The sequence below is a fragment of the Erythrolamprus reginae genome, chromosome 1 (genome assembly GCF_031021105.1).
Source record: "Erythrolamprus reginae isolate rEryReg1 chromosome 1, rEryReg1.hap1, whole genome shotgun sequence".
NCBI lineage: Eukaryota > Metazoa > Chordata > Lepidosauria > Squamata > Dipsadidae > Erythrolamprus > Erythrolamprus reginae.
In genome coordinates, this window is record NC_091950.1 from 395,267,144 (window position 1) to 395,288,704 (window position 21,561).

A 21,561-nucleotide genomic window follows, 5' to 3' on the forward strand; every position below is an offset into this window, starting at 1 on the left:
TATATTTAGTTGCTTTTATGCCCTTAATAAGACAGTCCCAATGTTAAACTAAATACTGTATAAGAGGAAATAAAGAAAACTTTCATGAATTTCATTGGTATCAGTCTAGCTGAAGAACTGCACAATTATATTTTCATCTAATTATTTTGACTAAAACTTATTTCAGTAAATTTCAGCTTCACCATATCAAAAGACCCTTTTCCACTGCCAATGAAATTCTACTGCCAATTCCAATTTTTGTGAAAGTGCATAAGTAATAATCACTTAATACTCAATACATTGCCCTTTCATAAAACTGATTGTAGATGAGTAACTAAACAAAGGTAAACCGTAATCTATATGCAAGAATCAAAATTTTAGCATCAGCACTTAACTAAGAATTAGATAATCATGTGTATAATCAGTAGATGTGTAGACCAGTAGATTCTTTACCACCTTTCAAAATTATTGCTCCTCATTAAAATAAATTGGAAAAAAAGTTTTTAGGTTTTTTTTTTAAAAAGACTGCTTTAAACCAGTGATTTTCAACCTTTTTTGAGCCGCGGCACATTTTTTACATTTATGAAACCCTGGGGCACATTGAGCGGGGGGAGGATGGGGGCTAAAAAAAGTTTGGACAAAAAAATTCTCTCTCGCTTCCTCCCTTTCGCTCTATGTCTCTCTCCCTCCCTCTTTCTCTCCCTTCCTTCTTTCTCTCTCCATCCCTCTTTCTTTCTCTTCCTTCCTCTCTCTCTTTTGCTCTTTCTTTCTCCCTCCCTACCTCCCTGTCTTTCTCTCTCTCTCCTTCCCTCCCTCTCTTTCTCTCTATTGCTTTCTTTCTCTCTCTTGCTTTCTTTCTCTTGTTCACTTTCTCTCTCTCTTGCTTTCTCTCTCTTGTTCTCTTTCTCTCTCTCGCTCTTTCTCTCTTTTGCTTTCTCTCTCTGAGCTTCGCGGCACACCTGACCATGTCTCACGGCACACTAGTGTGCCCCGGCACACTGGTTGAAAAACACTGCTTTAAACCACCAACAATATACAGCGGGAGCAAATTTCAGTACAATTCATTAAAGTAAGCATCACCTCCAGCATTTTATTTAATGGTAGTTATTATTTCTTGAAGAAGTAAATGTGTAGCTAAATAACGGCCTGATTATGTGTGATCTCTGGAAGAACAATATTATTCACGAAGTAATTAATTTCTGCCCTGGTTAACCTTTAACTCAGTATTATAAGGTCAAGTGTAAATAGTAATAATTGAAAAACTTGCTGATTTGTTAGAGTCGTTATGCCATTTGCTCTTCACAGTACAAATTATGTATTTTAAAGTTGCTGTTTCAGTCAAAAAGTCAATAATTTTATCAGAGCACTCCCAATTCCACTGATGCAATTCAATACAATTTTGGCTCCAGAAAGAGAATTGAATTTCAATTTGGTTAATGTAAAAACTGGGCACTTTTGCTACAGATTGTCTTGCACTTATATATAGCCAACATTTTTTTAACCATTACCCAGATGTTCATTTAAAAAAAAATTCAGGAGGCATGTACAATAATAGTAGCAGAACATATAAATATGATCTTGACTATGGTGTAATGATTAAACGGTGGAATTGGTACACGGTGGATCCAAAGTCCCCTCAGCCAAAGAACATTCTTGTTATGAAGGATTTAAAAATTGTCACATACAAGTGGTCCTCAACTTATGACAGTTGGGACCATAATTTCTGTTGCTAAGCAAGTTGTATCTGATTTTACAACCTTTTTTTTGCAATGGCTGCTGGACAAATTACCGCAATTGTTGAATGAATCATGTAAGCGAATCCAGCTTCCTTATTGACTTTGCTTTTTGGGAGGCAGCTGGGAAGGATGCAAATGGGACCACATGGATTCCAGGATGCTGCAACCATTATAAACACATGCACCCAGATTTTGATCATATGTCAGTGGGGTGGTTGTAATTTATTTATTTATTGATTTGATTTTTTAATGTCGCCCTTCTCCTTAGACTCAGGGCGGCTTACAACATGTTAGCAATAGCACTTTTTAATAGAGCCAGCATATTGCCCCCACAATCCGGGTCCTCATTTTACCCACCTCGAAAGGATGGAAGGCTGAGTCAACCTTGAGCCAGTGATGAGATTTGAACCGTTGACCTGCAGATCTACAGTCAGCTTTAGTGGCCTGCAGTACTGCACTCTACCTGCTGCGTCACCTCGGCTCTTGAGAGGACTGATCATAAATCACTTTTTTCAGTGCTGTTGTAACTTTGAACAGCTATTAAATGAATGGTTGTAAGTTGAAGACTACCTATATCTAACGAATTAACCTCCAGTTGTGAAAGCTACTAGGGTTTTAAATGTACAATAATGAAATTTAATTGGAGTAGTATTACAGATTGAAAACTTAATGAAAATATCCATCCATAACCATGAGATTCAGAGCTAAATAAAGAAGATGTTTAAAAGTGATATGAAATTTCGGGATGATGTTTAGTACAGCCCTAGGCATTAATAAATGCAATACAATTATTAGACCATCTCATGAATGAATGGAAGTGTTGTAACTCTGATCCCTCATCGCCTGTTTAGACTACTGCAACATGTTTACATAGCGGTGAATTTGAAAACAACTCAGAAGTTGCAGTTGATTAAAAATATAGTAACAACTAATAGATGGTACTGCACTGGCATTGCATTCACTACAGCAGGTGTGCAAGCCAAATTTCAATTGCTGGTTTTCATTATGTGCTTTTTAATATTAGATTTGTTTTTGCTGGAATATTGTTTTTATTATTGTTGTGAGCCGCCCTGAGTCTTCGGAGAGGGGCGGCATACAAATCTAACTAATAATAATAATAATAATAATAATAATAATAATAATAATAATAATAATTTATAAAGCCCGACACAAGGCTCATCACCAGTGGTGGGTTGCTACTGGTTTGCCCCGGATCGGGTGAACCCTTAGCGGCAGTGTCAGGAGGCTCCGCCCGCCCGGCTAGACGTCTCTGCGCTTGTACTCCCAAAAGCGAAGCGGTAGCAACAAAATTTGAAACCCGCTACTACTCAGCATCCTTGTATTTTCAAGACTGTGTTTCTCAAGGAATTAACGTGTTCTTTATCATAATCCCAGCAAAGATAGCAGAGGGCTCATTCCACCTGAATTGAAAGAAAAGGGAGCACACAACAGATACAAATTCAAAATGAACCGCCCCAACTTGACTGTAGAAAAAATGACTTTAGCAACAGAATGGCTAATGCCTGGAACTCACTATCTGACTCTCTGGTTTCGTCACCAAACCCCCAAAACTTTAGCCTTAGACTATCCACTGTTGACCTCACCCTATTCCTAAGAGGTCAGTAAGGGGCATGCATAAGTGTGCCTAGGATAGAATAGAATAGAATTCTTTATTGGCCAAGTGTGATTGGATACAAAAGAATTTGTCTTGGTGCATATGCTCTCAGTGTACATAAAAGAAAAAGATACATTTGTCAATGTATATATATACATTTGCCTACGGTCCCAGTCCAATTGTTGTCTCTTATCAATACCCATCTTAGATTTAGATTTATTAGATTTGTATGCCACCCCTCTCCGAAGACTCGGGGTGGCTCACAACAACAATATAACAATATACAGAGTACAAATCCAATATAAATTAAAAACAAAATTTAAAACCCATAGATATTAAAAACAATCATTACTGCACAATCACACCATTCTCATGTATTACAGTCAGGAAAAAAGGTGGTAGCGGGGGGAAGAGATAGTTATTCCCCCCATGCCTGGCGACATAGATAGGTCTTCAACATCTTGCGGAAGGCAGGAAGAGTAGGGGGCTAGGGGCAATTCGAATCTCTAGGGGGAGTTGTTTCCAGAGGGCCGGGGCTGCCACAGAGAAGGCTCTTCCCCATGGTCCCACCAGACGGCATTGTTTAGTCGATGGGACCCAGAGAAGGCCAACTCTATGGGACCTTATGTATATAAACAATGTAATATCTATGTATATTATAAATACGTACTTGACAAATAAAAAAAATAAAAAAAGGTAAAATAAAATATAAAAATAGGGCTGTGCCCATGCTTTACTAACAGTTGCTGCAAGCTCATCTCTGTACTCCTCTACCCCTCTATTCTGTTTTCTTTTCCCTCTGAAATTGAAGGTGGTGGTTGCATCAATTTCTCTATCTTTTTGCCTTTGGACCCATAATTTATCACTATACAGCAATCACATAAACGGAGATAAACAAAAGGTGTTTTCTGCTTACTAGTGCAATAATAAAGCTAATCAAAGATAAGGAGACTGCCACCTAGTCCCAGCTACCCTCCACCATTTCAGCCAGGAGAAGACAAATTGATCTCAAATATTGCAGATCCCACCACCTTCTTTCCTTCGAGTTATCCATGCTGAGCCATGGTTCTGTTAACTAGGCTTGCCTAAATAGGCCCCAATTTAATTCACACATTGTATCACAAGATTGGGCAATGCAATACAGAAATTCAATGAATGAATAAATCAAAGTTGTTGAACCACAGTAGCTGAGTTTATGCGCCTGCAAGATACCACAGTATGGCTTTTTGCAATGTGTAAATGCGGATTAACATACCAAGTACCTTGGAAGTTTTGTGACAAAAATCAATGAATCCAATTAAAAACTGGAATACAGTGGTCCCTCGATTTTCGCGGGTTCGAACTTCGCGAAACGGCTATACCACGGTTTTTCAAAAATATTAATTAAAAAATACTTTGCTGTTTTTTCCCTATACCATGGTTTTTCCTGCCCGATGACGTCATACGTCATCGCCAAACTTTCGTCCGCCTTTAATAAATATTTTTTTAATAAACTTTAATAAATAAACATGGTGAGTAATAATCTAAATGGTTGCTAAGGGAATGAGAAATTGCAGTTTAGGGGTTTAAAGTGTTAAGGGAAGGCTTGTGATACTGTTCATAGCCAAAAATAGTGTATTTACTTCCGCATCTCTACTTCGCGGAAATTCAACTTTCGTGGGCGGTCTCGGAACGCATCCCCCGTGAAAATCGAGGGAACACTGTATTACATTTTAAATCTTTCCATTCCGCCAACCAGCTCCCAGCTTGGAAAGAACAATTGTCTGGGAAACAGTTCTCACTGATGAAATCTAAAGCAAATTGTTTGCTGGCGGAAGATATAATCATGCCTGTTAATGTAGATGGCTAAACACCCACCCACCTGTAAACTCCATAAACTAGAAAGTATCAGTCATGCCTAATGAAAGCTCTGCCGTTCAGAGAGAATACATTTCCAGATGGCAGATGTTTAGGACAGATAATGAAGAAACTATCTCTCTGGCTTTTGAACTTTGAAAGCAGGCATTGGAAGCATAATTGCAAAGTGTTCTGCCCTTAATTTTGTGCCCAGCCGTTTCTTCTCAGTGCCAGGGTGATTTGCAGCAAGCCATGTTTTTTCCCCATCTGCAGGCAATGGATACCTTACTGATGAAGCTCGAGAGCAAGACAGGAAAACAAAGAAGCGAATTAACAAGGGAATGACCCTATGTGTGTGTTACGCAGCAAGCATTGGCGGGACAGCCACCCTGACGGGGACAGGCCCTAACTTGGTCCTGAAAGGTCAGATGAATCAGTAAGTGCCCTCTAATGACATACCATTTTAAAAACCAGAGTGGGAAATGGTTTTCCTTAACTGGAGGACTCATTCGTTCCTCCTGGGTTCCCAACTGAGCTTATGTTGCTCCTTGTAGTTGTCAACCGCCACTGAGAAATGCATTTTTCCAAGGTCATATAGAGGAATCCACCTTAATGTAATTAACTTAATTTATTTTAATTTAAAATTTAATTTAATTTAATTTAATTTATTTTAATTTAAAATTTAATTTATTTTAATTTAATTTAATTTAATTTAATTTAATTTAATTTAATTTAATTTAATTTAATTTAATTTAATTTAATTTAATTTAATTTAATTTAATTTAATTTAATTTAATTTAATTTAATTTAATTTAATTTAATTTAATTTAATTTAATTTAATTTAATTTAATTTAATTTAATTATTTAATTTAATTTAATTTAATTTAATTTAATTTAATTTAATTTAATTTAATTTAATTTAATTTAATTTAATTTAATTTAATTTATTCAATTCAATTTATTTGACTTCTATGCCACCCAATCCTGTAGGACTCAGGGCGGCTTTGCACAATAATTAATACAGTACAATGTTACAAAAGTCATATTAAATATTAAAAATATAAAACTCATTGTAAAAATCCTAGTGAACTGTCCAATCAAACTCACATATACATCAATCAATCACAATTCAGCCGGGACTAGATATTAGCATTCACGGCCCCCAGGCCTGCCGGCAAAACCAGGTCTTCACGGCCTTTCGGAAGGCCAGTAGGGTGGGAGCAATACCGACATCGGGAGGGGTGATAGTTGGTTCCATTGAGCTGGGGCAGCCACAGAGAAGGCCCTCCCCCACAGGCCCATTGTATCCCCTTGTGTGAAAGAGGACACAGTCCTTTTCATGGCTAGCGCCCCAAACCACGTGGGTTTCCCAGAGTTGACTGTCACCCATCCCAATCTACCTTTGGTGTGTCACAGGCCGCTAGATCAGGGCACAATCACATCTCTCTCTTTTTTCCTCTCCTTTTGCATACAGATTGTTTCCTAGAAATGATGACGTCATAAATTTCGCTTCCTGGTTTGGATTTGCTTTTCCCAATATGTTATTGATGCTGGCACTGGCCTGGCTTTGGCTTCAGATTTCCTTCATAGGATGGAAGTAAGTTCTTGGGCGAATGAATATGTTGACAAATGTCTATGGAGATTCTCAATCATCTAGCTCGTGATTGTCCCAAAGGTATTTTTTTTCCAAAGACAACTGGGCATTCTCGTTTTTTTCCTTTGAAACTGATGAAAGCAAAAAGTTTTAGGAAAAGCACCTTTGGTGCAATGTGTTGACAAATTAAGCAATACTGTACAGCTTTGGGGGGAAATTTAGGGCCAGACGAATCTCTTCATGATTCAGCCATCCGCCGGTCAGCCTCTGAGCCCAAAGGAGGAGTGGAAGCCCCATCCTCTCTCTCCAGGGGAAGAGGAAGGAAGGGAGAGACAGAAAGAGGGGGGAAGGAGGAAGAGAGAGAGAAAGAAAGAGAAATAGAGAGGGGGAGAAAGAGGGAGAGAAAAGAAAGAGGGAGAGAGAGAAAGGAAGGAAAGAAAGAAAGGGAGAGAGAGAGAGAGAGAAATAGAAAGGGAGGGAGCAAGAGGGAGAGAGAAAGACAGATAGAAGGAGGAGTTCTGGAGACCTCACCTACAAAAAGATATTGACAAAATTGAACGGGTCCAAAGACGGGCTACAAGAATGGTAGAAGGTCAAGCATAAAATGCATCAGGAAAGACTTAATGAACTCAATCTGTAAAGTCTGGAGGACAGAAGGAAAAGGGGGGACATGATGGAAACATTTAAATATGTTAAAGGGTTAAATAAGGTCCAGGAGGGAAGTATTTTAATAGGAAAGTGAACACAAGAACAAGGGGACACAATCTGAGGTTAGCTGGGAGAAAGATCAAAAGCAACATGACAATATATTATTTTACTGAAAGAAAATGATGTCTGCATCTCAGCTCCCTTTATATTGCAGTATAGATAGTTCTCAAATTACGATCATAGAAATTATGTGCCCTGTCCTAATGTTTCTCTCTTACTAGTATCATGTATATAAACATTGTTTTATCTTTATATACTACCAATATGCACTTGGCAAAATAAATAAATAAAATATCCCACTTTGCAAAAAAAAAAAAAGCCTGGACAGCCCAGATTCACCATTCAATTCTGCCTTCAGTTTTAGGAAAACCTGGGGTTGTGGAAGCCAACAGACTGAGAAAGAGAAGGCTGCTTTCAATGTACTGAAGGAGGAGTACCGAAAGTTGGGGCCCATCTCCTTTGCTGAAATCAGTGTCCTCATGAATTTCACACTGCTGATTCTCCTCTGGTTCACCCGAGATCCAGGCTTCGTCCCAGGCTGGGCAACTTTTCTCTTCAATAAAGACAAAGAGTGAGTGGGTATTCTAACTGCCTTCCAAAGATGAAGTCTTTCTTGAAAGAGCTTTGGGTATCTTCTCAGATGGCACAGAGCTTATGATTGACAGTGAATTGGCAGAGCACTGCTACTCTGGAAGTATAGCTGATAGGGAGGTGTATAAAATGAGACAGAAGGAGGCGAAACAGATAATATATGCTGCTAAAGCCTCAAAAGAGGAAGAAATTGCCAAATCTGTAAAGAAGGGGGATAAAACCTTCTTCAGATATATTAGTGATAAGAAGAAGAAAAACTGCGGTATCACGAAGCTTAGTACCGGGAATAATACATGCATTAATGGGAATAAGGAGATCGCTGACCATTTCAATAGCTACTTCTGTTCAGTTTTCTCAAAAGACACCGTACAAAATAATACTATAGAGGGATACAGTATAGCATTGCTTCCAGCTGTACGGATTCAGCTCCAGTGATCTTAGAAGCCGATGTCTTAGAAGAACTTGAACGATTAAAGATAAATAAGGCAATGGGTCCAGATGGCATCCACCCCAGAGTTCTTAAAGAACTCAGATCTGTCATTGCTACCCCCCTGACTGATTTGTTTAACCAATCCTTGTTAACAGGAGAAGTTCCTGAGGATTGGAGAATGGCCAGTGTTGTGCCTATCCACAAGAAGGGCAGTAGAGAAGAAGCTGGTAACTACAGGCCAGTTAGCTTGACATCAGTTGTAGTTAAAATGATGGAGACTCTACTCAAAAAGAGGATAAATCAGCACCTAAAAAACAATAACTTATTGGACCCAAATCAGCATGGCTTTACTGAAGGCAAATCATGTCAGACTAATCTCATTGATTTCTATGACTATGTCACAAAGGTGTTGGATGAAGGTGGTGCCGTGGATATTGCCTACCTGGACTTCAGCAAAGCCTTTGATACGGTTCCACATAAAGAGCTGATAGATAAATTAGTGAAGATTGGACTTAATCCCTGGATAGTTCAATGGATTTGCAGCTGGCTAAAGCATAGACATCAGAGAGTTATTGTTAATGGCGAGTATTCTGAGCAGAGTCAGGTTACAAGCGGTGTGCCACAAGGGTCTGTTCTGGGTCCTATTCTTTTTAATATGTTTGTGAGTGACATAGGGGAAGGTTTGGTAGGGAAGGTTTGCCTATTTGCCGATGACTCTAAAGTGTGCAATAGGGTTGATATTCCTGGAGGCGTCTGTAATATGGTAAATGGTCAAAGCAATGGAAACTGCAGTTTAATGTTTCCAAATGTAAAATAATGCACTTGGGGAAAAGGAATCCTCAATCTGAGTATTGTATTGGCAGTTCTGTGTTAGCAAATACTTCAAAAGAAAAGGATTTAGGGGTAGTGATTTCTGACAGTCTCAAAATGGGTGAACAGTGCAGTCAGGCGGTAGGGAAAGCAAGTAGGATGCTTGGCTGCATAGCTACAGGTATAACAAGCAAGAAGAGGGAGATTATGATCCCGCTATATAGAATGCTGGTGAGACCACATTTGGAATACTGTGTTCAGTTCTGGAGACCTCACCTACAAAAAGATATTGACAAAATTGAACGGGTCCAAAGACGGGCTACAAGAATGGTGGAAGGTCTTAAGCATAAAACGTATCAGGAAAGACTTAATGAACTCAATCTGTATACTCTGGAGGACAGAAGGAAAAGGGGGGACATGATTGAAACATTTAAATATATTAAAGGGTTAAATGAGGTCCAGGAGGGAAGTGTTTTTAATAGGAAAGTGAACACAAGAACAAGGGGACACAATCTGAAGTTAGTTGGGGGAAAGATCAAAAGCAACATGAGAAAATATCATTTTACTGAAAGAGTAGTAAATCCTTGAAACAAACTTCCAGCAGACGTGGTAGATAAATCCACAGTAACTGAATTTAAACATGCCTGGGATGAACATATATTTATTTATTATTATTTATTATTTAGATTTGTATGCCGCCCCTCTCCGTGAACTCGGGGCGGTTCACAACAGAAATATAAACAATTGTACAAATCCAAATAGCTTCAATGAATTTAAATATTTAAAATAGTTTAAAAAAGAACCCCACTATATTAACAAACACACACACAAACATACCATACATAAATTGTACGTGGCCGGGGGAGGTGTTTCAGTTCCCCCATGCCTGACGACAAAGGTGGGTTTTAAGAACTTTACGGAAGGCAGGGAGAGTAGGGGCAGTTCTAATCTCTGGGGGGAGTTGGTTCCAGAGAGTCGGGGCCGCCACAGAGAAGGCTCTTCCCCTGGGGCCCGCCAACCGGCATTGTTTAGTTGACGGGACCCGGAGAAGGCCCACTCTGTGGGACCTAATCGGTCGCTGGGATTCGTGCGGCAGGAGGCGGTCTCGGAGATATTCTGGTCCGATGCCATGAAGGGCTTTAAAGGTCATAACCAACACTTTGAATTGTGACCGGAAATTGATCGGCAACCAATGCAGACTGCGGAGTGATGGTGAAACATGGGCATACCTAGGTAGGCCCATGACTGCTCTCGCAGCTGCATTCTGCACGATCTGAAGTTTCCGAACACTTTTCAAAGGTAGCCCCATGTAGAGAGCATTACAGTAGTCGAATCTCGAGGTGATGAGGGCGTGAGTGACTGTGAGCAATGAGTCCCGGTCCAGATAGGGCCGCAACTGGTGCACCAGGCGAACCTGGGCAAACGCCCCCCTCGCCACAGCTGAGAGATGGTTTTTTAATGTGAGCTGTGGATCGAGGAGGATGCCCAAGTTGCGGACCCTCTCTGAGGGGGTCAGTAATCCCCCCCCCCAGGGTAATGGACGGACAGATGGAATTGTCCTTGGAAGGCAAAACCCACAGCCACTCCGTCTTATCCGGGTTGAGCTTGAGTCTGTTGACACCCATCCAGGTCCCAACAGCCTCCAGGCACCGGCACATCACTTCCACCGCTTCGTTGACTGGACATGGGGTGGAGATGTAAAGCTGGGTATCATCGGCATATTGATGATACCTCACCCCATGTCCTTGGATGATCTCACCCAGCGGTTTCATGTAGATGTTAAATAGCAAGGGGGAGAGGACCGACCCCTGAGGCACCCCACAAGGGAGAGACCTCGGAGCCGACCTCTGACCCCCCACTAACACCGACTGCGACCGGCCAGAGAGGTAGGAGGAGAACCACTGAAGAACAGTGCCTCCCACCCCCAGCCCCTCCAACCGGTGCAGAAGGATACCATGGTCGATGGTATCGAAAACCGCTGAGAGATCGAGGAGCACCAGGACAGAGGATAAACCCCTGTCCCGGGCCCGCCAGAGATCATCCATCAACGCGACCAAAGCGGTTTCCGTGCTGTAACCGGGCCTGAAACCCGACTGCTGGGGACCTAGATATATCCATCCTAAGATAAAATACAGAAAATAGTATAAGGGCAGACTAGATGGACCATGAGGTCTTTTTCTGCCGTCAGACTTCTATGTTTCTATGTTTCTATTTGTTTGCCTGTCTATCTGTCTGTCTGTCTCTATCTATCTATCCATCCATCCATCCATCCATCCATCCATCCATCCATCCATCCATCTATCTATCTATCTATCTATCTATCTATATTCTATGCCGCCCCTCTCCGAGGATGCGAGGCGGCTTACAACATGTAAAAACAATGCAACATTATAATTCAACTAATTTTAAAACAATTAATCTAAAACCCCAATAATGTTAAAATCAGTTACTACCATTTACACAGCAAATATATATTACATTTGTTTGGCCAGGGGCTAGGGTCGAAAGCTAGGAGGGTGGGGGCAGTACAGATCTCCGGGGGGAGCTGATTCTAGGGGGCCGGCCCCCCCACAGAGAAGGCTCTTCCCCTAGTCCTGCCAAGTGACATTGTCTAGTTCAGTGTTTCCCAACCTTGGCAACTGCAAATGCTGGCTGGGGAATTCTGGGAGTTGAAGTCCAGATAGCTTCAAGTTGCCAAGGTTGGGAAACACTGGTCTAGTTGACGGGACTTGGGGAAGGCTGGCTCTGTGGGACCTCACCGGTCACTAGGATACATGCAGCAGGAGGAGGCCCTGCAAATAATCTGGCCTGATGCCATATACAGTGGTACCTCTACTTAGAAACTTAATTCAGTCTGTGATCAGGTTCTTAAGTAGAAAAGCTTGTAAGAAGAAGCAATTTTTCCCATAGGAATCAATGTAAAAGCAAATAATGAATGCGATTGGGGAAACCACAGGGAGGGTGGAGGCCCTGTTTCCTCCCAGAAGAATCCAAGAGAGGCCCCATGAAGATTTCACCTTGCCTTTTCCAGCCCTGCTTCCTCCCAGGAGATTCCTAGAGAGGCCCCACAGAGGCTTCTCCCTGCCTTTTACGGTTACAGTTTCGGAGGCTCGGGTTTGTAAGTGGAAAATGGTTCTTGAGAAGAGGCAAAAAAATCTTGAACACCCGGTTCTTATCTGGAAAAGTTCATAAGTAGAGGCGTTTGTAGGTAGAGGTACCACCGTATGTTGAAGACATAAATGTAAATTAGCACCATCCACTCCCAAGGGAGGGAAAGCAGAGAATTTGTAAGCAGGTTTGCTGCAATTTAGGCTTTATAATACAGCGATTAGCGTACGTCATTCTGTCACCTCGTACTGAGTTCAAATCTCTGCTTAGCTATGGGTAAACAGCTTGGATAAACCCTGCCTCTCTGTGAAGGATGTTTATGAGATAATCCAGTGGACATCATCCTAACCTATTTGGAGAGAAGTCAGGAGATGACAAATGTTGACCCGATTCAATCATACAATTGATCTGGAAGTTGTTTATATTTCGAAGAAGTTGAAACACAGACATTAGGTTAATTGAGGCAAAGCCGAGGGAGATCTTATTGATTTGCTAAACCGCTGCCATTGTACACATACGCCGGGAGAGATTGCACACCAAGCGATGGCGATCTTGATTGTTCTCATACAGAGCTCACACTGGTGTGTACTTCAAGATGTCCACATTTGGAATACTGTGTCCAGTTGTGGAGACCTCACGTACAAAAAGATATTTTATTTTATTTATTTATTAATCAGATTTGTATGCCGCCCCTCTCCGCAGACTCGGGGCGGCTAACAACAATAAAAAGACAATGTAAACAAATCTAATACTAAAAGTAATAGAAAAAAATCCCAATTTAAAGAACCAATCATACACACAAACATACCATGCATAAATTCTATAAGCGTAGGGGGAAGGGAAAATTTCAATTCCCCCATGCCTGACGACAGAGGTGGGTTTTGAGGAGCTTACGAAAAGCAAGGAGGGTGGGGGCAACTCTGATATCCGGGGGGAGTTGGTTCCAGAGGGTCGGGGCTGCCACAGAGAAGGCTCTTCCCCTGGGTCCCGCCAGACGACATTGTTTAGTCGACGGGACCCAGAGAAGGCCAACTCTGTGGGACCTAACTGGTCACTGGGATTTGTGCGGCAGAAGGCGGTCCCGGAGATATTCTGGTCCGATGCCATAAAGGGCTTTATAGGTCATAACCAACACTTTGAATTGTGACCGGAAACCGATCGGCAACCAATGCAGACTGCGGAGTGTTGGAGTAACATGGGCAAATTTAGGAAAGCCCATGATAGCTCTCGCAGCTGCATTCTGCACGATCTGAAGTTTCCAAACACTTTTCAAAGGTAGCCCCATGTATTGATAAAGTTGAACAGGTCCAAAGACAGGCTACAAAAATGGTGGAAGGTCTTAAGCATAAAACCTATCAGGAAAGATTTCATGAACTCAATCTGTACAGTCTGGAGGACAGAAGGGAACGGGGGGACATGATCGAAACATTTAAATATGCTAAAGGGTTAAATAAAGTTCAGGAGGGAAGTGTTTTTAATAGGAAAGTGAACACAAGAACAAGGGGACACAATCTGAGGTTAGTTTTGGGAAAGATTAGAAGTTAACGTGAGAAAATATTATTTTACTGAAAGAGTAGTAGATGCTTGGAACAAACTTCCAGCAGACCTGGTCGGTAAATCCACAGTAACTGAATTGAAACATGCCTGGGATAAACATATATCCATCCTAAGATAAAAATACAAGAAATAGTATAAGGGCAGACTAGATGGACCATGAGGTCTTTTTCTGCTGTCAATCTTCTAAGTTTCTATGTTTAGTGGCTGGGCTCAGGAAGGACGAACCTTTCCCACTGGTTGATTGGTTGCTTCAGGGGCTGAAAAAAAAGAGAGACGGGCCTCAGTTCTCAGTCTCCTTTATCTTTTTCTCCAATTCATTCCAGGTATGTAACTGATGCCACTGTGGCCATTTTTGTAGCCGTGCTGCTCTTCATCCTTCCTTCCACGAAGCCCAGATGTGGTTGCTGCAGGCAGAACAGCTGTGATCTGGAAGCGGCTGAGGAAGGTAAAAGTGATGAAAACCACTGCTTTCCACCATGAGGCCTGGAAACTTTTCAGGAAGCTTATCTCCCACCTTTGAACCACGGAAGAGAAGTTTCTTCGCAAGAAGCCGTCAAGGGAGGGAATCAGAAGTCTTTTGAGACCTAGGCTGCTGTGTGATGCTTCATGTTGCCATATTAAAGACCCTGTACACACAGGGGACATGAGTGAACCGGGGTGGCGCAGCAGGTAGAGTGCTGTACTGCAGGCCACTGAAGCTGACTGTAGATCTGAAGGTCAGCGGTTCAAATCTCATCACCGGCTCAAGGTTGACTCAACCTTCCATCCTTCCGAGATGGGTAAAATGAGGACCCAGATTGTGGGGGCAATAGGCTGGATCTGTTAAAAAAAGTGCTATTGCTAACATGTTGTAAGCCGCCCTGAGTCTAAGGAGAAGGGCGGCATAAAAATCGAATTAGATAGATAGATAGATAGATAGATAGATAGATAGATAGATAGATAGATAGATAGATAGATAGATAGATAGATAGATAGATAAATGAGTCATGCAGGGATTCAACAAGGTTAAGGAAACTTCAAAAATTTCTCAGAAGTGCTTCAGAACTTATAAAGCAGGCTGAAGGGAAAAAATGATGTTTTAATGCATAGAAGAAAGATGTTGTATTTATTTAGTTATTCTTTTTTTTTTTTTTAATGCCGCCCTTCTCCTTAGACTCAGGGCGGTTTACAACATGTTAGCAATAGCACTTTTTTAACAGAGCTAGGCTATTGCCCCCACAATCCAGGTCCTCATTTTACCCACCTCGGAAGGATGGAAGGCTGAGTCAACCTTGAGCCAGTGATGAGATTTGAACTGCTGATCTACAGATCTAGCAGTCAGCTTTAGTGGCCTGCAGTACTGCACTCTACCCACAGTGCCACCTCGGCTCGTACTTGCTTGTGTGCAAAGCATTTCTTCCAAAGTATTTTTGAAATATGCATATTCCCACCTGTCACAGGTACCGTATTTTTCATAGCATAAGACGCACTGGAATATAAGACGCACCTTAGTTTTTGGGAAGGAAAAAATCTGCCTACCAGGTATTCATCTAGCTAGTGTCCTTAATCTAGTCAGCTTCAGCACATTGTTTTATCCCCTGGTTAGGGCTTTAAAAAAACCACCTTATTGGGAGGGAGTAACAATGAAAAGAAGCCTGCAAAGACTTAGGGCTGGAAAAAACACTCTTCGGAGGGAGTAGCAATGAAAAAGACTGTAAGGCGGGAAGATCGCGTTAGCACCTGGGGAAAAAAAGCTTAGGAAAAAGCTACATTCGGAGTATAAGATGCTCCCAAATTTTCAGCCTGTTTTAAGGGAAAAAAAGGTGTATCTTATACTCCGAAAAATGCAGTATACAGTGTTCCCTCGATTTTCGCGAATAGCCTATACCACAGTTTTTCAAAAAATATTAATTAAAAAATACTTCGCGGTTTTTTTTTCTACTACGGTTTTTCCTGTTCAATGACATCGTACGTCATCGCTAAACTAATACGTTTTGCAAATAAATAACAAAAAAAATTAATTATTGTTAATAAATAATTATGTTTATAAATATCAGGATAACTCTGTCTTATTCAATGGTGAGTACCAGTAATAATGGTGAGTACATGGTTTTTAAGGGAATGGGAAATGGTAATTTAGGGGTTTAAAGTCTTAAGGTATGGCTTGTGATACTGTCCATAGGCAAAAATGGTGTATTTACTTCCGCATCTTTACTTCGCGGAAATTCGACTTTCGCGGGCGGTCTTGGAAGGCATCCCCCGCGAAAATCGAGGGAGCACTGTATTATGACTGGAATAAAATCTCAATCTGAATGGGTGGAGGTGGGTAAGGTAGGATTAGTTTTAGATCAAAGGGAGAGAAATACAAAATAGCTACTCCTTATTGACCAGGCATCTGTAAGTGTTGCTGTTGAGGAATGCTCTGATTGTAACAGAGGTGTCCTAGAAACACAAACAATGGATATCATTCTCCAAAATATTTCAACAGTGTAGACAAAACATGCATTCCTAACAATGCCATTAAGCCTTTCATCCACTTTGTTTGGAAAGAAAATGAAGTATTTCCTCCTGTGACCCTAGACCCCCTCTTACATATCTAGTTTATCCTGCTCTTTCTACAGATATGAAGGCTCCGTTTTTCCCAGCCCCATTGCTGGATTGGAAAACTGTTCAGAGGAAGTTGCCTTGGAGTATTGTGCTGCTACTTGGAGGTGGCTTTGCTTTGGCCAGTGGAAGTGATGTAAGTCCTTGGCGCTTTCGTTTCCCGAAATGCTTAGAGTCAGTTGCAAGAGGAGTTGTGTCTGCTAGCATTCATCCTACAGTAGGAAACCCAGTCCATTCACAATGGTTGCCCCTTACTCACATGGATCAGTGTAAAAAGGCAGAATCGCTGGCTGCGTTATTACATGTTGCTTGCTTAATTGGTTTTTTGTGGTTTAACATACAGTGGTACCTCTACCTAAGAACACCTCTGCTTACAAATTTTTCTGGATAACAACTGGGTGTTCAAGATTTTTTTGCCTCTTCTCAAGAACCATTTTCCACTTACAAACCCGAGCCTCTGAAACTGTAACCGGAAAAGGCAGGGAGAAGCCTCTGTGGGGCCTTTCTAGGAATCCCCTGGGAGGAAACAGGGCCGGAAAAGGCGGGGAGAAGCCTCTGTGGGGCCTCTCTGGGAATCTCCTGGGAGGAAACGGTGCTGGGAAAGGTGGGGAGAAGCCTCTGGGGGGCCTCTCTAGGAATCTCCTGGGAGAAAACAGGGATGGAAAAGGCAGGGAGAAGCCGCTGTGGGGCCTCTCTAGGAATCTCCTGGGAGGAAACGGGGCTGGAAAAGGTGGGGAGAAGCCTCTGGGGGGGCCTCTCTAGGAATCTCCTGGGAGGAAACGGGGCTGGAAAAGGTGGGGAGAAGCCTCTGGGGGGGCCTCTCTAGGAGTCTCCTGGGAGGAAACAGGGCCAGAAAAGGCAGGAGAAGCCTCCGTGCGGCCTCTCTAGGAATCTCCTGGGAGTAAACAAGGCCTCCACCCACCCTGTGGTTTCCCCAATCTCACTCATTATTTGCTTTTACATTGATTCCTATGGGGAAAATTGCTTCTTCTTACAAACTTTTCTACTTAAGAACCTGGTAACGGAACGAATTAAGTTCCTAAGTAGAGGTACCACTGTATTTTGCAAACCTGATCCAATCTATGATGGAAGTCCCATGCTGTTGTTACCAGGCTGAGTGTTGTTTTTGTTTTTATAAACCCAGTTTTCTGAGCTCTTTTCCTTTCCTACTGTGCTGCACTCATATAACACCGTGATTAAATTGACATGCTTCTCTGTATTTGTACAGAGCCCTATATTTCTACAAAGAGTTTCTAGGTTTTTACAAACATTGAACCATAAAGTAACCCAAAAAAGAGTTTGTAAACTGAGCTAAACCACACAAAGCTAAAACTAACCATGCTTGGCATATTGTGTGAGTGCAGCTGCCAAATTTTAATTGAATTGGTTAAAGCAGGGGTGTCAAATTTGCGGCTTCACATTGTCGTAACGTGACGTATCAAGACTTTTCCCCACTTTGATAAAGCGGTGTGGCCAGTGCGTTAGGCATCCGAGCCATGGGCCGCGAGTTTGACTCCCCTTGGGTTAAAGTGTGTTTAATTAGAAATTTGGCAGCCGCGCTCACGTAACATAGTTAGCACGATTAGTTTGAACTTGAACTTGAATTTTTGTGGAGATATAACTTATGCAATGGATGGACCAGCCACTATGGTTTATAAATCACGCTTAATATCTTAGTGTGATGCACAAATTCAGCCATTATAGTTTGTTCAAACTATGTTTAAACTAAAACACTGGTTCTGTCTATACACAATCCTGATTATTTTTCAACTGACCTCTAAATTAGACTCACCAAATTATTCTATTTGCATAAAACTTGCTCAGGATCCAAACGCAGTCCTATTCAGAGGTTACCTACTTACCTTCCCCACTGGTTTGCATCGCGATGAAAGTGCACATTTTGTGCATGCGCGCTCACTTCGCTCACGCTCACACACAACTTCCCAGAAATGACTCTCTGCGCATGCGCAGTACTTAAAAGAAAGCTTCTAAGCATGCGCAGAAGCCAAAACCAAGATGGCACTGTAGAGAGAACTGGTGTAGGAGCATGGCAGCCCTGGGTCACTGCCGATTCCAGTGGCCCAGGGCTGCCAAGTTACTAACAGTTCCATAGAACCAGTCTGAATTATTATTATTATTATTATTATTATTATTATTATTATTATTAATTCGATTTGTATGCTGCTCCTCTCTGGAGCAGCATACAAATTAGCAAGAACCTACCACTGGTCCTATTCATAGCAACTTCTGTGAGGAGCAGATTTTTACTTAATAACAACAGCACAAACACCTTTCCATGAACTGCCCAGAGCAGAGGGATCAGCATTGTTCTCATTAGCACATGGAAGGACTAGAAACAATGGAATGAAACTGCAAGGGGTTAGATTTAGATGAGATATCAGAAAAAACTTCTAATGGTAAGGATGATGAACCAGTGGAACAGTTTGCCACAGGAGGTGGTAGGCTCACCTCCACTGGAGGTCTTCAAACAGAGACTGGACAGTCATCTTTCTGGGATGGTTTAATGAATCCTGCATTGAGCAGGGGTTGGACCCAATGACCCTGGAGGTCCCTTCCAACTCTATGATTCTATGATTCTTTCTATAAGGATTTTCCTCTGGTCTAATGTAGAGTTTTCAATGAAGAGGGACCAATGTGCCTCAAATTGAACTAACTAAAGATATTAATGATTGCTGGATATCAATGGAGATACATATATGGCTTCCACTCTTCAAGCATAAGAGTCTCTTATGATATGGTTCTATTCCCAGGCCTGAGATTAGACTTTCCACAGAGCCCCTGTTGAATTTTGAGGGATGCTACTTATGTAGTTCTTAAAATATCATAAATCAGTCATGTTTATGTCAAAATTCAAGACATAAACAAACAAATGATATTTTCTGTTCCTACTCATGAAGCCCCAATTCATGTTTGTAGGTAATATTAGGGCGTCTTAGGCTTTAAATACAGTTTGCCAACATCTTATGACATACGTTTTTGAAGCCCTTGGGTAAACTTGTCCTTCATTTTCTGGAGGACCTTTGATTACAGAACAAGTGATGTGGTGTGTACTTTGGGCCAGGATGCTGCACCGATCGATTAGCATATTCTGCTTTGCTTTTCCAGAAAACATGGTTGTTGTTGGGTTTTTTTGTTTGTTTGATTTCTATGCCGCTCCTCTCTGAAGATTCGGGGCGGATTTACAACATTATTATTATCATAGTTCCCTCTAAGCTGAGCAGTGAGCAATCGCTCACTTAAAAATCATCATCAACTCAGAGTTTTCCAAACCTGCCCAGAAGCCGAGAGGGAAATTTTATTATTATTTCCGTGTCGCCCAGTCCCGAAGGGACTGTCGCTCAGACACTATACTTTTCCGCCCACCCCCAAAAAAATTTAGAGAGAATACTGATGATGATGATTATTATTATTATTAATAATAATAATAATAATAATAATAATAATAATAATAATAATATTTGTATGCCGCCCCTCTCCATAGACTCGAGGCGGCTCACAACAACAATAACACAATATATAACAAATCCAATAATTAAAAGTCACTATAAACCCCTTATTAAAAAGAAAACATACATACAAACATACCATGCATAAACTGTATAGGCCCCGGGGGAGATGTCTCAGTACCCCCATGCCTGGCAGCAGAGGTGGGTTTTAAGAAGTACAATAAAATGCAATGACAAATACAAATAAAGTACAATAAAATGCAATGACAAATCCAATTAATTAACTAAATATTTATTTATTTATTATTTAGATTTGTATGCCGCCCCTCTCCGCAGACTCGGGGCGCCTCACAACAAAGTGAAAACAATTTACAACAAATCTAAATTACTATTTAAAAATATTTTTAAAAACCCATTTTCTAAACAAACATACATACAGACATACCATTCATAAATTGTAAATGCCCGTGGGAGATGTCTCAGTTCCCCCATGCCTGACAACAAAGGTGGGTCTTAAGGAGCTTACGAAAGGCAAGGAGAGTAGGGGCAGTTCTAATCTCCGGGGGGAGTTAGTTCCAGAGGGCCGGGGGCCGCCACAGAGAAGGCTCTTCCTCCGGGGCCCACCAACCGACATTGTTTAGTTGACGGGACCCGAAGAAGGCCCACTCTGTGGGACCTAATCGGTCGCTGGGATTCCAATAATAAACCAAACTAAAATCCCTAATGTTTTAAAAACCAGTCATACTCATTCAGACCTCAGCCATGCATAACATTCATTGGCCAGGGGGCCTGAGATCGAATTGCCCCAAGCCTGGCGACATAAATGGGTTTTAAGACTCTTACAAAAGGCAAGGAGGGTGGGGGCAGTGCTAATCTCTGGGGGGAGCTGATTCCATAGGGCTGGGCCCCCCACAGAGAAGGCTCTTTCCCTAGGCCCCGCCAAGTGACATTGTCTGGTTGACGGGACCCGGAGAAGGCCAACTCTGTGGGACCTAACCAGTCGCTAAGTTTCCTATGGCAGAATTGTTGCAACTGTGGCTCCGAATAGCAAAACGACCCAGGACTGTGCATAGAAGGTTCTGTGGGGTTGGAAAGGAGAGCTTCCCAGCCCGCTGCCTGGCACCCAACCAGAGTGCTTGTGCCTGAATGGCAGGCAGCCGCCGTTTGCATTCAGGTGGCATCAGGGCTAGGAGAACCTGACCTAAATTTAGCTTTTGGGAAGCAGCAGCTAATCGTTAGGCTGCAGGCTTGTTGGTTATTCAGCACGGTTCATCTGGCAACATTTTAAATTGTAGGTTTAATGCAAAAATACCAGCCATTCAAACTGAGCAGTGAGTGACTGTAAGGAACAGGCTGCCCTTGTTCTTCCCTAAAAGAGCTTTGGCAGGAGAGAGAAACACAGGAGCCAAACAAAGAGGCCCCTGTGCCACCCAGCTAGGCACCTACATCCCTTCTTTCGGTGTGTGCCTTGCAGCGTAGACGGTCACCCCCAAAAATGTTGCGGATCATATTCTGATGTGTTTCAGGTTGTTAAGTATTTAAGGAG

General features: G+C 41.8%; 1 protein-coding gene across 1 annotated transcript in view; it reads left to right on the forward strand.

The window, feature by feature from the left end:
* The window catches only part of SLC13A5 (solute carrier family 13 member 5), a 53,384-nt gene that overhangs the window by 18,846 nt on the left and 12,977 nt on the right, over positions 1–21,561 (forward strand). The window contains exons 5-9 of the mRNA XM_070735020.1: positions 5,440–5,602; positions 6,642–6,764; positions 7,828–8,040; positions 14,289–14,410; positions 16,566–16,684. Coding sequence (XP_070591121.1) covers positions 5,440–5,602; positions 6,642–6,764; positions 7,828–8,040; positions 14,289–14,410; positions 16,566–16,684 — 740 coding nt within the window. The remainder of the gene's footprint in view (positions 1–5,439; positions 5,603–6,641; positions 6,765–7,827; positions 8,041–14,288; positions 14,411–16,565; positions 16,685–21,561) is intronic.